A 16,545-nucleotide genomic window follows, 5' to 3' on the forward strand; every position below is an offset into this window, starting at 1 on the left:
TGTCAGAAATTTCAGCACAGCGTTAATAGGGAGTAGTGACTTTCGGGAGGCCATAGATCCTAAACTGTAACTCGGATTAAGACGAGGTCTAAATAGAAAATCATCTACTCAAACCAAAATAACTGAAAATCAACTTTCCAGTAGCCCAGGTAGTCTGATCAGGTCCAGAAACAGTAAGAACTGTGTTCCGGTTGGTTCTTGGTGCTTGATGCTCATCACAGTTCTCATCCTTGATGCGTATAGCTTCAAGTGTACAACTCGTTGATGGGTTTGCATCATCTTAGCCAAGTTTTGACCATCATAACACTAGTGTAAGTCTAAGATAAGTAGCACAACTCACTTAAGAGTTGTAAGTAGTTCGATGAACCAAAGTTACATCAAGATCTTAGATTCGACACATACATGAGTTACAAAAGTAATATTAAGCTATAAACTTGAAAGTAAACTAAATAATCAAGATCATAAGTTGTGAACTTAGATCTTAGCTAGATCTTAAAGATCCTAGACTAGAAAGTCTAGATCTAGTGTTCTTAAGTTAGATCCTAAGTTATAAGACTTGGATCTTCACTTTAATGAAACCATAAGTTATGAAACTTAGATTTTCAACTTGAAAAATGTATGTAAGCTTGTAAGCTCTTATTTACAACAAAATTAGAAGACCATAAGCTATAGAAACTTAGATCCAACATAAGTATATGAAGTTATAACTAGAAAGTTATGCTTCCATGTTCTTGAACTTATAAAGTTAACTTTAATTCAAGAAAGAATGAGATCAAGATTAACTACTAACACTTGACCATTATAACAAGATTCACGAATTTAAAAGTGCATGGCATGAAGAAATAAATTAAATTTACAAGTAACAAGTTCATGGTTGTTCATACTTTAAAGATTCAAGCCAAGGCTTTGATCTTTAAGAAAGTGAACCTTGAGTTTACAAACATGAACACAAGTATGTTTAAAACTCATGAACTTTAAATCTTTTAAAACATTAAGTGTAGAACCATAAACTATAAAGTTTAGGTTCTTGTTTGTTCTTGTAATAACAAGATAATATGAAGAATAAACTAGGAAGTTTGATTCTTAACAACAACAAACAACAAGCTAACAAAGCAAGTAATTCAACAACAACAAAGAACAAGTAACTTAATCAAGCAAATGACGATGATGATGTAGGTATGTGTTTCGGTTTTCACAAGAAAAAGAAGAGAAAAAATGAAGCCTTGTTACTTACAATTTGAGAGAAAAGGAGAGTAAAAAGAAATTGCAAGTAAGTTGTGTGTGTTTGGAATGAGAGAATGCAAGTGAGTAAGTAATAAAAAAAAATTTAAACTCTCCCACACCCATCTAAAGTGGACGGTTTTGGTGTCAAAGAGGAAGGGTCAAATGCAACCTTTCAAGCATGGGGGGGAGGTGATAGCTTAGAATGGTAATAAAGCAAATTGGTATGGGAAAGTGGTGTAAGTGTGCATGTAACTAGATTCCTTTACTAATTAATTCAAGTTAAGTCCTTAACAAGTCATTTAACATAATGTTCGGCTCCTAATAGTCCATTAAGAAAAGTAGGGTGGGCTTCCAAGTCCATTAACATGAATCCATTAACAAAAGCCCAAGTTTTAAGTATGTAACAATTAATTAAATAAAGCCCAAGTAATTAACTAGTAACCTTAGTTAATTAAAAATGATCAATATTAATTAATCATGAATGTAAATAATATTTGAAAATATTATTCGTGTAAAGTACGTGTGTTACAAAGACAAATCGGGCATGTAAAGTTAAATACAGTAACAAGTAACACGTATAAGAATACGTTTATTAAAACGCAAGCATTAATAATAAATTATTAATAATTAAACATTGAAAAATCCAGGGTCGTTGCACTTTAATTACTACTCAAATGTGATAAAGCAAGAGAAGATTCTATGATCTTATAGATATTGAATTTGGTTGTTGTAAACTTACTAATCAAAATCATTAATCTTGTGAGTTTACTTAGTGTAATGTATGTCCTAGTATTGTCTTAGGATCATCATTGCAAGGGGTATGAGTCTTGTAACTTCAATTAGTATAAGCATAAGCTAGCTTAGTGATCTACTTCCTTAAAGGGGCTTAGGAATTTGATTAATCTTATTTGAAGATTAATACATGTCCAAAGTGAAGACAAGTTGCTCTAGGTTGGAGTTGGTCTTTCAAAGGGATAGAAAAATTAGTTTTTTTGTCTACCAAAGAAGTTGAAGACTTGTAAATCGGATCTCCACTGGGTTTGGAGAAAAGTGCTTAGTGAAGCAAGAAATCTCGATTAATGTAATCGGGAAGTGGATTAAGGTGGATTAGTTAACATCCACCCGAATCACTGTAAATCCTTGTGTCTATGTTCTTTACATTACTTTACTTATCATTTTGAACATACACACCACACACATCAAAGTTTGAGTTGAATTGGTTGATCATAGTTAATCAAATTTGGTGATCAATCGAAAAAATGTTAAAAACGTATCAAGTAACTATTCACCCCCTCTAGTTACTTACAAGTTCATAAAGTACTAAGTATCCAAAAGCTTGCAATCTAACCATACAAACTTATCAATGACCCCAAATATTGCTTGAATAACAAGTATAAAACATGTATAAATCAGGCAATATCAAACACTGAAATTACACATTACACACAACAATACATGTAGTTTAGTTTTAGAAGCTATGTAATAGACTAATAGAGGATATCTTTGAGACCATACAATTAACGACGAATTTTTCGTACGCTACGCTTTATTCACGTTTTAATCTAATACACACCTTTTTATTTAAACATGTTCTACTTACATTTGCAATGCTTAAACATGCGTTTTAGAGTTACCATATTAGCTTAGATTTTCATATGTTACTATGATAGAAACTTCGAATAACGTAGTTATGTAACACTGAGTGTGATTGTTGTTGTTTTACTAAAATTGCTATGCTGATAAACTTGTATAACTAGATCTTAATGATTATCCAAGATAGGTTATGGTCAAGACTTTCCCAACTATATGAACTAAGCTACTTCATAGGACCCAAGACCCTTGATTATACTGTATTTAAGGTATCTATGAACTCAATATGGATGGTGTTCTTAAGAGGCAACTTTTGCACTTTGGAGACATGGAGCCTTGAAATTTAGACGAGAAAGACTTACTACACTCGGTAACTGTTCCCGAGAGAATTATTAGGATCTCTTACGATTATTGCGCTTTCGTGTTAAGTAGTTTCCTAATAGTCATTTATTATTTGTAAAATTACTGCCTTTAAAAAAGACAAAATTACGCGGCTAGTCCCTAACATTTGGAGCATATTGCACGAATGACTTTTTTTCCCAGGATGCCCTTAATATTTGAGTTTGTTACGTGTTTAGGCATTACTCAAGCTCTGTAAATAACCTCATTTACAACACACATGAGGGTATTTTCGTCATTTACTCCTAAAATAATTCCCATTAATGAATCGTACACAAAACCCACATCACCCATCTTCCATATTCCTCGTCTTACACACTATTAACTATGGATGACATCGAGTCGGGTTTGGGTCATGATTAGGTAATTCCAGACCAGAGCCATCATAACAAATATAGGACTAAAATTTAATTTAATTTAAAAAAATAACAAATCTCAAAAGGCCGACAAAGTAGAACATCGTTATTTAGGCGGGAACTATGAATTTTCCCCACACTTTTCAAGTAGGGATGGCGCCCGCGGGTAACGGGCACGGGTTCTACATACCCGTGCCCGCCCATCGGGTTTCTTTTTTGCACATTGAGACCCGTTACCCGCCCACGGGTAAAAACTTTTCGCCCATGCCCGTGACCCACGGATACTCGTGACCCGCGAGTAACCCGCGGGTAATAATAATATACAACTTTTTATTAGAAAATTCAAATAATTTTATTAATTATAAAACCATATGTACAAGCTATATGTATAATGACGTGAAAATTAAGTTTTTTACTTGTATATAATGTTATATTTTTAATTTTAATCATTATTCAAATACTAGTAAAATAGCTTTTAAATTTAATAATTGTAAGTATTAATTCGTGGTTAAATTAAGAAAAGTCTCATGTATTCACGGGTCGGGTTTTACCCGCGACGGGTAGTATATACCCGCGACCCGCCCGCGACCCATCGGCGGGTATAAATTTTTACCCGTACCCGTGCCCTCGGGTAAGATTTAATGATTTTACCCGCCCATCAAGAATCGGGTACCCGCGGGTCACGGGTATTTTCAAGTATAGGACTAAAATTTAATTTTTGTTACAAGAGTTCTCATTGGTCCATTTAAGTTCACAGGGATTACAGATCATTCCTAATCCAACGGCTGACATCCACCTATTTAACGATCCGAAAGCCTTCCCCTGGCAAGGGATTGAGTATTAATAAACAACATCAAAGCATTTCTGATCATCAATCTCAATTCTCAATTCAATTTCAATTCAAGTTTAATTCAAAGTCAGAAAAGTCAGAAAATGGACGGAGCCGGAAAGACAAAGAAAGGTGCCGGAGGAAGGAAGGGCGGTGGTCCAAGGAAGAAGGCGGTTACTCGTTCAGTCAAAGCCGGACTCCAGTTTCCGGTCGGAAGAATCGGTCGTTATTTGAAGAAAGGACGTTATGCTAAACGTGTTGGCACCGGTGCTCCGGTTTACCTCGCCGCCGTACTTGAATACCTCGCCGCTGAAGTAAGTTTTCCGATTCATTTCACATTAGTACATATTCTCAGTTTTAGATCTGTAATTGCAATACACATGAATCACCTTCAATTGATTTTGATAATAATTCATGAGTTTAATTTAAATTATAGATTTATTTATATTAATACTTCATCATCAATTTCATCAATTAGTTGTAAATTTTACAAAATCCTCATTATTATACGTTTCAGTAATTATCACTAACTTATAGATCTAAACATCAGTAATTCAGTAATTATAACTATTTTGAAATATTATTATTAATTTATTAATAAATGTTTATATGAATTTTGCAGGTTTTGGAGTTGGCTGGAAATGCGGCAAGGGATAACAAGAAGAACAGAATAATACCAAGGCATGTGCTTTTAGCAATCAGGAACGATGAAGAACTTGGAAAGCTATTGGCTGGAGTAACAATTGCACATGGTGGTGTATTACCTAACATTAATGCTGTTCTATTGCCTAAGAAGACTGGTGCTGCTGCTACTAAAGAACCTAAATCTCCATCGAAAGCTACCAAATCCCCTAAGAAAGCTTAATTTGTTTACTAGTAGTTTGATAGTGTAGATTATTATTTTACTTTTTGTGTTATTAAGTTTAGCTTTTAATTCTAAGATTGCTTGAATATTTGCGACAGTTGATTTATCTAGCAGAATACAATGCAAATCCACTCGATTGATAGTATTTGATCTTCATGAATTACAGTTATATGTTCTTGCAATGTTTGTTATTTAGTTCACTTTTATTCACTAATTGTTTGTTAAAGTATTGAACTTGATATAACAACTCTTAAATATGTATGCTTTAATTCATATTAATCATCACTCCACAACTTATAGATCAGAAATTGTTAGACCATATGTATCGGTACCATCCAACGGCGTTGAATGATGACATGGCCCAAAACCGCCGCCCCACATATCAAGGCGTTTGTTGGCAAAAAAAGGAGGCGTTCGTTGCAATCCAACGGGGTAACCAACGGGTGTTGCTTTCACGTGGCAATCCATGATTCGTTTTAAGTTTCTTGACCGAAGAGGATAGATAAATACAGATGATTATGAGGATGAAGATGGAATATTATTAAGAAAATACCTCAGTTGAAAAACCCCCAAATTTTAGGGTTTCAAAGCAATTGGGAGATTTGCACAAAATTATGCCCAAAAGATGATCAATTATGCCCAAAATTTTGCGTATTAGCTCTTGTATCAAAACATAATTATGACTGCCGCTAGTGTTTCAGAGCAGAAAGATGTGGATGTTTGGCATGTTGATGTTGAAGAGAAAGAGATGGAACAAGATAACTGGGTTTGTTGTGAAAACTGATGAATGATGCCAATTTAGGTTACTCCCTATCGTAACTAAACTATTCATCCTATTAATCTTCTACATCAGCGCCACATCAACACCAATATCCTATAACTAACTCATAATTAAATACTCTCTATAATGGCTAAAACAATACTCCTCTTAATATACAACGTACAAGCAATAAAGCATCAAGTCCAACAATAAAAAGTCACTGGACTCACAATTCCTATAACTAAACTTAAATCTTCTGTTAAATCCATGGTGAATGCGGGTAACTAAAGCGGGTAATGAGCCCGTGCCTATGGTTAGTTACGGGTAATGACGGGTAATGTGCGGGTAACGGACTGGTAACTAAGGGTGGTCTTATACTCCCTATATAGTTTATATAAGTAAAGTGATTTATAATTTATATTTATATTTATATAATTTATAATTATACTCGTAATAGTTATTCTAAAATAATACTCCGAATAATAATAATAATAATAATAATAATAATAATAATAATAATAATAATAATAATAATAATAATAACAGCAGTCGTTAGTCGCTCCATTTTCTTCATCATGTACTAGTATATTTTTTTTTAGTTTCCTCATGGAATTCAAGCTTTACCTTCCCCTGACTAATTCATTATTATTATTATCATGGAATTCAAGCTACAATTTCCAATCCAATCCAATGGTTAATTATTGAAACTGCCTGCCGTGAGAGTTGATCCGCTGCTGTTGTGTTCCCTCACGTTAGTAAATCACTCTCAAATACCTTAATTATATTCATTCATCATCGTTCATTTTCATTTTCATGGATGAGAGCTGTGCAGAGCAGAGATAATAATAATATTTTTGGGATGCCCACAAGGTGTTTGTTAAAAGTCCCCAATGAGTTTTATCTTGGCTTCATGGTTTTAATTATATTACGGTGTATGAGATTTTTGCATCTATCTTTTTAGCTATGCACTACAACTAAAGGTTGTGTGTAGCTATGTCACATGCCGCTGTGAAGTTTCATTGTCCCTTTGTGGGTCTTAGTGGCTGTCAAAATGGGAGTGGAAATGGGCTTGTTAGAAGTTCTCTTATCAAGCATCTTAGTGATCGTCATTGTGGTATCGATGCGCGGGATATCACTCGACATTCTCTTACTTCTAATTTGGGTGTTTATACTGAGGCTGATGTTACCTTTAGGCGTATGGAGATTTGGTTATGTGGTGTTTGCTACAAAACACACACGGTACGTGCTAAGTGCCGTCATGGTAGGGGCCCAGATGTGCCTCCCCCCGATGAGGGAAATGGTGTTGTTCGTTTTGTACTTCATAATTTTACCAAGCCACTAGCCCCCTCTTCTCCTGCTCGACTTTGTATTGAGGATGGTTCGGTGCGTGATCATAATGATGGTTTTGACGTGGCTCTCCTTGATCGTTTGTTCTCTAAGGGGTTTCGCACGGTTAAGTCTATCCCTCCCAAGTGTCGTTTGGGGTTTTCTCGGGTTTTGAAAGGTGCTCTTGATAAGGTGATCTTTAAGCCTGATGACATTTCTAGTTGGGTCTCTTTGTTGGTGTTACCCCTTTGTACCCTTAAAACCTTTCGGCCACGGAGTTGTCGTGAGTCTAGGTCTTCGATAAAGCGTCGGCATCAGGAAGAGAATATTTCCCGTGCTATTTGCTCTTGGGGGACAGCGGGTGGAAGTTTACAGCTTGTGAGGGAGTATTTGGCAGAGGATTCTCCTATGTTGTCAGTGGCTGATGATGAGGTTCTTGATTTGGAAGAGCGTAATATTAAGCAGTGTCGTAGGAAGATTTGTGATGGCCATTACACCGCTGCAGCTCGTGTTCTTTCTTCATCAGGCGTTGCTCCTTATAATGACGCCACGCTGGCGGACTTGCTGTCTAAGCATCCTTCTTCTATAGCTCCATCCTTGCCTGATATGCCGGTTGATCACCTACACCTCGTTACGAATTCTGCTGTTGTTTTGGGCCAGATTAAAAGTTTTCCTCGGGGCACATCATGTGGTAGGGATGGTTTACGTGCACAACACCTTATGGATTGCTTGAGTGGTGCTGCTGTGGCAGTCTCGGATGAGTTGGTTGGCTCTATTACCGGGGTCGTTAATCTCTTTCTAGCTGGAAGGTGCCCTATGGAATTAGGAGAGTATATAGCTAGTGCTCCCCTCACACCGCTTGTCAAGCCTGGCGGTGGTATTCGTCCTATAGCTGTGGGTACTGTTTGGCGACGTCTTGTTTCGAAGGTTGGCGCTGCTATGGTTGGCCAGTCTTTGGGAAGTTACTTCGATGGTCTTCAATTTGGTGTTGGTGTTTCTTCAGGTAGTGAGGCTATTCTTCATGCTGTGAATCGGTTGATTGAGGATCGTGGCTCTGATGTTGGCCTCTCTATGTTATTAGTTGATTTTCAAAATGCATTCAATCTTGTTGATCGTACGTTCATGTTACATGAAGTTCGCCGCCTTTGTCCGAGCATTTCTCAGTGGGTTGAATTTTGCTACTCTAATCCAGCATGATTGTATTATGGGAACCACACCTTATGGTCTTCTCAGGGGGTGCAACAGGGTGATCCCCTTGGTCCGCTACTTTTTGCTTTGGTCTTACAACCCTTGGTTTCTAAAATCAGAGATAATTTTGAGGTTTGTCTTCAGGCGTGGTATTTGGATGATGGCACTATTATTGGGGACACTTTGGTGGTGGGGAAGGTTTTGCATTTGATTATGGGGGATGGGCCTCGTTTTGGGCTTCATCTCAACGTTGAAAAAACAGAAATTTTCTGGCCTACGGAGGACCCTCGCAGCTGGCAAGTAGGTGTCTTTCCTCCTAATATTGCTCGACCTTTAAATGGTGTTAAGTTACTTGGGGCCCCCGCTAGTTCCGATCTTGGTTTTAGTAGTGAACTGGTGATGCAAAGGGTGACCAAGTCCATTGCGCTTATGGATAAGGTTGCTAAGCTTGATGATCCTCAGTGTGAGTTGTTGTTGCTTAGGGCATGTACGGGAGTTTCTAAACTCTACTTTACCTTGCGTACTTGTCCTCCTAGTATATTTGAGGCGGCTCAACGCGCTTTCGATGGAGCCCTTCGATATTCCTTGGAGCGTATTGTTACTGCTTCAGGGCCCGGGTTTGGTGATTGGCAGTGGCGGCTTGCCACCTTGCCATTTGCATTTGGAGGGCTTGGTGTTTATTCTGCGGGAGATGTTCGTCATTATGCTTTTCTGGCTTCTCGATTACAGTCTGCTGGGTTGCAGACCAAGCTCCTACGTCATGCGGGTATTGTCGGTCTTGGTCGTGCTTTTGAAGATGCATTGGGTCTGTTTAATAAAACGGTTGGGTTTGATATTTTAGGTAATCAGAGTGAGGTCGCTGCCCCCATACTCATGAAGAAATTGGCAGATGTTTATTTCACAAAGGTTACCGCTTCTGCAGAATCCACTTTTTCATTATCTCCCCGACAATCGGCCTTATGGAAATCGCAGCAGGGTGATCACACCTCTTCTTGGCCAAGGGCAGTCCCTATTTTGGGGTTGGGTCAGACGATGAACGCAAAGACTTACCGATGTGTGTTGTGCTACCGGTTGGGTGTTCCATTGTTCTCTATCTCGACGGCATGCTCTGCCTGTTCAAGGGTTTTTACTGGGGATATTTTCGGGGATCACGCGGTGTCTTGTGCTGGTATGGTGGGTATTAAGCATCGACATAATGTTGTTCGGGATTCCCTTGTTGATGTTTGTTATCGATCTGGGATTTCAGCGAGAAAGGAGGTTGACATTGGGTTGTCTGGAGGGAACGACAGGGCCCTCAGACCTGCAGATGTGTTACTTTATTCCTGGGATTGTGGTCGCGATGTTTGTGTTGACTTGACAGGGTCTTCTCCTTTGACACAGTCTGGGCTTTCTGACTTTGTCCCTGGACGTGCTGTGGTTGATACGGCTCGTCGGAAGCGGGTCAAGTACGAATCTAGCTGTCAGGCGATTGGTTATGGTTTCATTCCTTTCTCATTTTCTTCCCTTGGGGAATTAGAAAAGGATGCTGTTTCTTTGCTAAAGCGGGTTCAGAAGAGTTCGATGGCGCAAGATATTGGTGCCGGTGCTGCTGCTCATATTTTTACTAGGATAGGTTTTGCTATTGCTAGAGGTGTGGGGGCCCAGATTGTCTCTAGGCTTCCCACTAATTTTTTGTAAGTTTTAATACTTTTAAGTTTATTAAAAAAAAAAAAAAAAATAATAATAATAATAATAATAATAATAATAATAATAATAATAATAATAATAATACTTGTAAAGAAAAAAGAAAATTAGATGCCACATCATCATTCCACTTTCAACCCACACAAAAAACTCACACCACCACTACTTCACACAAAAAACCCACACATCATAGTCTTCAAAAAAGTAAAAAAAAGTAACCCACACGATCAACCCATGACCTCTACCACTACAACTAGTCTTAATCTATTTTCTTTTCTGTTGTTATAAAAAGAAATGAAAATATGAAGAAGCAATCGGACACCTCATTAAACTCAATCTCATGGTTTTATATAATTTAAATATTTAAATAACTACAATAAGTATAATAAGTATTACAAGAGCAACTGAAACTTATAAAAGTTTTTGTAGAACGGGTTCAGGTTTAGCCGGCTGTAGAGTTTCGTTCGCCCTCGACTTTGTTTCACCGGTTCAGGTTTTGGAGCGTGTCATGTTGCTTGCTGGGTTGAGTTCTATGTCTTCAACTGGTGACTTGGGTCACTATACTGTATATTGTGTTGTGTATCTCATCAGAGATCACTTGGCCCGCGTCTTGATTTCTTCTTCCTTGACGTTTGAACTGGATCTTCTTCTGTCACGCCTTATGTCACATCTCTTTCTCGTGGATGCTAATTCTTTCAAGATCCGTTTCGTGATTTTGTGGCTTTATAAGCGGTTGTTGTGATGCCCCGTACAAAACCATCGTGTACGAATCATCAACAACAGGATCATTACAAGGTCGAACACTACATGCGTTTTCAAAACAAGTTTGCATTCAAGATAAAAGGTGACGTCATAACTAACGTCGAATGTTTTACATCAAAAGTCTGCTTCTATGAATGGAAGCAAATATAATAGTACGTGATCCTCAGGTCGTTACAAATCATAGTTCAAAAGTATTAAAGTTTGAATGCAAGATAAAGTGTTTCATGCCGTTGACATCTCTAAAGCAGCGGGTGTCTACAGCAAGTCTAGTAACACAGCGGAAGCAACCTTAAGCACCTGAGAAAAACATGCTTAAATACGTCAACACAAAGGTTGGTGAGCTATAGTTTAAGTATAACAGTATGTAACGTAGGCCACAAGATTTCAGTGCTACAAAGAGCGTTTCAAAACAGTATGATAAAGTATATGTTAACCGTGGGCACTTGGTAACTAACTTAACGTTTATACCCCCTGAAAGTACACTTGGCAAGTGCGTATGTTTACGAAGTATTAAACACTCGTTAAATGCTAGCGCTACTAGCCCGAGTGGGGATGTCAAACCCTATGGATCCATATCTAAGATTCGCGTTCACCGGTTCAAAAACCAATGACTAAACGTTACCGAGCTAAAGGGAATGTTTCTGCCGATGTATAACCCACACATATATAAGTTTAAGTACTCGTGCCTAGTATGTAAAACGTAAAATGCCATGTATTCTCAGTTCCCAAAATAGTTAAAGTAAAAAGGGAATGCTATAACTCACAATGATAAAGTAGCGGTAAAGTCGAGTCGGGAAATAAGCAAGTACGTAGGTCCAGAAAGTCCTCAACCTAAGTCAAATAGTACTAAGTCAGTAAATCGTCCCAAAAGGTTTAAAAGTATGTAAATAAAGTCTTAAGGGTCATCATCATTCATCATCAAACAAAAGGTGTAAAGTAAGTTTCGTTCATGAAAAGAGTTTAAAACAAAGACTGAGTTCGGTCAGTCACCACGGACTCTATACCTACTGAAATAAGGTGAGACCAGTGGCCATGGCTCCGTATATGAGTCCTTTAGTTGTGGTAAAAATTACAGAAGCAAACTCGTCTTCGTTTGACCGTGGCGACGGTCTAAGTGCGAGTAGGTCAGAATTTTCAGCACAACGTTAAATGGACATAGTGACGATCGGAGGGCCATAAATCCTAAACCGTAACTTGGATTAAGACGAGTCCTATATGAAAAGTTATCTACTCGAACATATATATCTGAAAATCATAATTACAGTAGCCCAGGTCGTACGGGTCAGACACATAAACAGTAAAACAGTAGGTTCCGGGGTTTCTTGGTACTCGATGCTTATCACGGTTCTCATCCTTGATGCCTATAGCTTCAAGTGTACAACTCGTTGATGTGTTTACATCATATTTACCAAGTTTTGACCATCATAACCCAAGTGTAAGTCTAAGATAAGTAGCACAACTCAATTAAGTGTTGCAAGTGTTTTGATGAACCAAAGTTACATCAAAGTCTTAGATTTAATACATACATGAACTATAAAAGTAATATTAACCAAGTTTTGACTATTATGACACAAGTGTAGGTCTAATACATGTAGCACAACTCACTTAAGAGTTGTATGAAGTTTGATGAACCAAATTTGTGGTTCATCAAAGTCTTAGATCCAACACATACATGAACTTCAAAACTAATATTAAGTTTCAACTTGAAAATAAACTTATAAAATCAAGATCTTAAGTTGTAGAACATAGTTCTTAGTTAGATCTTGAAGATCCTAGACCCAAAAGTCTAGATCTAACATAAGTGTACCAAGTTATAAATAAAGAAAGCTTACTTACATGTTCTTGAACTTTTAAAGTTAATTTTAGTTCAAGAAAGTATGAGATCAAGACTAACTTGTAATACTTGACCATTTAAACTAACAAACATGAAATTAAAGTGCAATAATGAAGTGATAAACTAAATAAAAAAGTTAATAAGTTCATGGGTTGCATACTTTAAAGATTCAAGCCTAAGTCTTGATCTTTAGAAAGTAAACTTTAAAGTTTACTTCATGAACTTCAAGTATGATTTACAACCATGAACTTACAATCTTTGATACAATAAAGGTAGAATCATAAACTAGTAAGTTTATGTTCTTGAGTGTTCTTGTAATACAAGATAAAAGAAGAAAGAAACTAGTAAGTTTGATTCTTGAAACTAGTAAGGAACAACAACTATTACAAGTATGTAACCATAAACAAGAACAAGTAATTAATTTCAACAAGAGCAAGTATCAAACAACAAATGATGATGATGATTAAGGGTGTTTGGTTTCGGTTTGGTCATAGAAAAGAAGGGAGGAATAAGCTTGTTACTTACAAGAATTAGAGAGAATAAAGAGAGAAAATAAGATGCAAGTAAAAGTGTGTAAAATGGGAGAGAAATACAAGTAACAAATAACAAGGTTTGAAAAAAAAGACTCCCTTGCCTCCCATATTGGCCGACGGCCTGCAGCAAGAAAAAGGGTAGGGAAATGTTTAATGGTCACTTGCATGAAAAGCCTTAAAAGTTTGGTTATTAGGTGTGCTTGCATGGGGATTATGGTGGAACTAGATTCCTTAAGTGTTTAACCATCTAGTTTCATTCTAAAATAGTACTTACATGTGAGAATGGGCTAAATAGTCCAACTAAGAAGTAGGGTGGGCTTATAAGCCCATATTCAAGAGTCCATTACATTAATCAAGCTCAAGTACAAGTATTTAACAAGTTAATCCAACAAAGCCCAAGTAATTAACTAATAACCTTAGTTAATTAAAATGATTAATAAAACTTAATCATGAATGTAAATAATATTCTAAAAATATTATTCGTGAGAGTTTCGTGTGTCACAAAGATGTTTCGGGCATTCAAAGTCAAGTACGGTTAATCATGGCAACAAGTAAATGTAATAACATACATTCGTTTAATCACAAGTATTAATAATAACAATTATTAATAAATAAACGTTGGAAAATCCAGGGTCGTTACAGTTGTGGCTCTTGAGTTTCAAGGATACTATTCTGGTATCCATTTATAAGGTTCTTATCGGCGGTTTTGACGAGGTTTGCTCCCCGAGTTTGGTTATCCTTGGTTCTGCACAAGATTGTGTTTGCAGCTTTTTGGTTTGTTAGATGTAGTTTTAGGTGACTCCTGGTTCAGATTTATTGTGGTTTGCGATGGCTATTGCGGTCGGTGCATTAGGTTGTTAGATAGTTTTGTATACATTAACGATTATGTATAAAGTAGCTAACCCTAGAAAATTTAACGGACCCAAACCTACAAATTGGACTTTGGCTTAACTTATTATCTAACACTCCCCGCAGTCCGAACAGCGAAATCGCGAAAGTTCTGACAGGAACAAACGGTAATAAACATTATATAAAGACAATATTTTTTTTTCCTCATTTGTTTCACCAAATTGGTTGATTTCGCTTATATCGTTGCGTCTTGCTTGATTGCTTTTCATTTTCCGTAACATCTTTTTTTCTACGTCGTGGCTTTTGTTTTACTTAAAGATCGAGCAGGACTTGGGCAAAGAACTTTGTCAACGATAACAAGCATCATCAACGATGCAAATAAGATTTTGACTATATTCTCTTTTTATGATGACTCGGGAATTTCCGACCAAATTTAAACTTGAATCTTATATGATCTCGACACGATAAGCAAAGTCTGTAATGTTTAGTCTTGAAAACTTTGAACTGTGTTCATGTATGCATTTGACCTTTAACTATTTCCGACGATTCACGAACAATTGTTGTTAATATATATATATATATATATATATATATATATATATATATATATATATATATATATATATATATATATATATATATGTATATATATATGTATATGTATATATATATATAAATAAGTGTAGATAATAAATTGGATTAATAAAATACATTATAATCATTTGAAATAAATATATAAAATAACATACCAGCAAAGAAGGTTGCTATTAAGATAAATTTATATAAATATATACGAATTATAACTATACTCTAGATATATTGTAAAATATAATTATTACATGTTGTAAGTTTATAATATCTATGATGAAGCAATATGATAACTAAATATATAGTACTTATATAGATAAAACATTATATTTATATATTGTATGATAAATAAAATGCAAACACATATTACATAAGATATATAAATATTCAATATTCAAATTATGCTATATATAAGTTACTAAATTTAATAAGGTGTGATATCAACATGTACAAGGTAATTACAGATTAAAAGTATAGTTGTATATTGAGAATATATTATTACTTTCAGTACCATTATCAATCAATAGTATATTATTACTAGAATTAGTATTATTACTAATATAATAGATATGATATTTGATATATATATATATATATATATATATATATATATATATATATATATATATATATATATATATATATTGATATATTATTATTATTAGTTGTAACTCGTAATATTATAATTAGTATTAATAAAATTAGCACTATTATTATTAATAACAAATTAAAGGATATAAATTTTAATGTTATTAATACCAATATATTTCAATCATTTATATTATTACTACTATTAGTGTTAGTGTTATTATTTTTATTATTATTTCTATTATTATTATTAATATTGTACTGTAGTTATTTTTTATGTTATTAATATTATTATCAGAAGTTATAATATTAGAAGTATTAATATTATTAATATATATTTATTAAATATTAAAAATTAATATTTTAAAGATGCAGCTACAGAATTAAACATATGGTGTATCATATATATCAGTTTTTTTTTTCTTCTTTGTCTGCTACCCTTTATCTCCTCTAACCCGTGACTAGCCTGACCCTACTACAGCGATCGATTTTTTTTTTGATTAATATTAGCCAGCTTGTCGTGTATTTACCATCAATCACTACTCTCACTGAAATGCAAATTATATCAGTTATGTATATATTTTTTTTTCTTACGGGTGTTTTGAAACCCAAAACTTCAAGATCATGATTTATAAATAAATTTAAAAATGTATAAATGCAGTTAGATTAAGAATTTAATATTCAATCTTCCTTTAAAATCTCATCTTTCAATTCTTAGAAACGAAGATGAATCGTTGAGTCAAATTTTTATTGAAAAAAAGTCAAACCGAGTGTTCTTGGTGAAATTCACACTTGTTTTGATGAGTTGAGTTCAATTGATGTTTCTAACATATTCTAGATGTGATTTGAAACACAAAACGTGTTATAACAATCATCTAAATCGCATTGAAAGTTGAAAACATAAATTTTTTTTTTAAGAAGCTGCGACAGCAGCTCTTGCTGCCGCTTCTTCTTTTTTTTCGTTTTTTTTTCTTTCTTAATTGATCACACTTATGGTTTTATTATTGTTGACAAGTCTTAATTAAAGTCAAGAATTTGTCACTTTGATGTTGGGACTTCCCTGGTCGATTTATATATGGAAGAAGGAGAAGAAAATGGTGAAAACAGAATGATTAGATAAATAAAATTTCGTGGGGGTTATAATCAGGAAACAATGATGGTTAGATGGTTT

The 16,545-nt window shown here is 35.2% G+C and overlaps 1 protein-coding gene across 1 annotated transcript; it reads left to right on the forward strand.

Annotated features, from left to right (window-relative positions):
• Positions 1–4,422: 4,422 nt before the first annotated feature.
• On the forward strand, positions 4,423–5,438 carry LOC139873165 (histone H2A-like). The gene is made up of 2 exons (XM_071861098.1): positions 4,423–4,712; positions 5,021–5,438. The coding sequence occupies exons 1-2, from the start codon at positions 4,503–4,505 to the stop codon at positions 5,261–5,263; spliced, it is 453 nt and encodes a 150-aa protein (XP_071717199.1). The 5' UTR covers positions 4,423–4,502; the 3' UTR covers positions 5,264–5,438.
• The last annotated feature ends 11,107 nt before the right edge of the window (positions 5,439–16,545 follow it).

Source organism: Rutidosis leptorrhynchoides, chromosome 10 (assembly GCF_046630445.1).
Source record: "Rutidosis leptorrhynchoides isolate AG116_Rl617_1_P2 chromosome 10, CSIRO_AGI_Rlap_v1, whole genome shotgun sequence".
NCBI classification, from domain to species: Eukaryota; Viridiplantae; Streptophyta; class Magnoliopsida; order Asterales; family Asteraceae; genus Rutidosis; species Rutidosis leptorrhynchoides.

Excerpts from the sequence above, each read along its gene's own strand:
- LOC139873165 (XM_071861098.1), top strand. The coding sequence starts at position 4,503 with ATGGACGGAGCCGGAAAGACAAAGAAAGGTGCCGGAGGAAGGAAGGGC. Across the intron at positions 4,713-5,020 it reads TTGAATACCTCGCCGCTGAA|GTTTTGGAGTTGGCTGGAAA; the intron begins GTAAGTTTTCCG and ends TGAATTTTGCAG.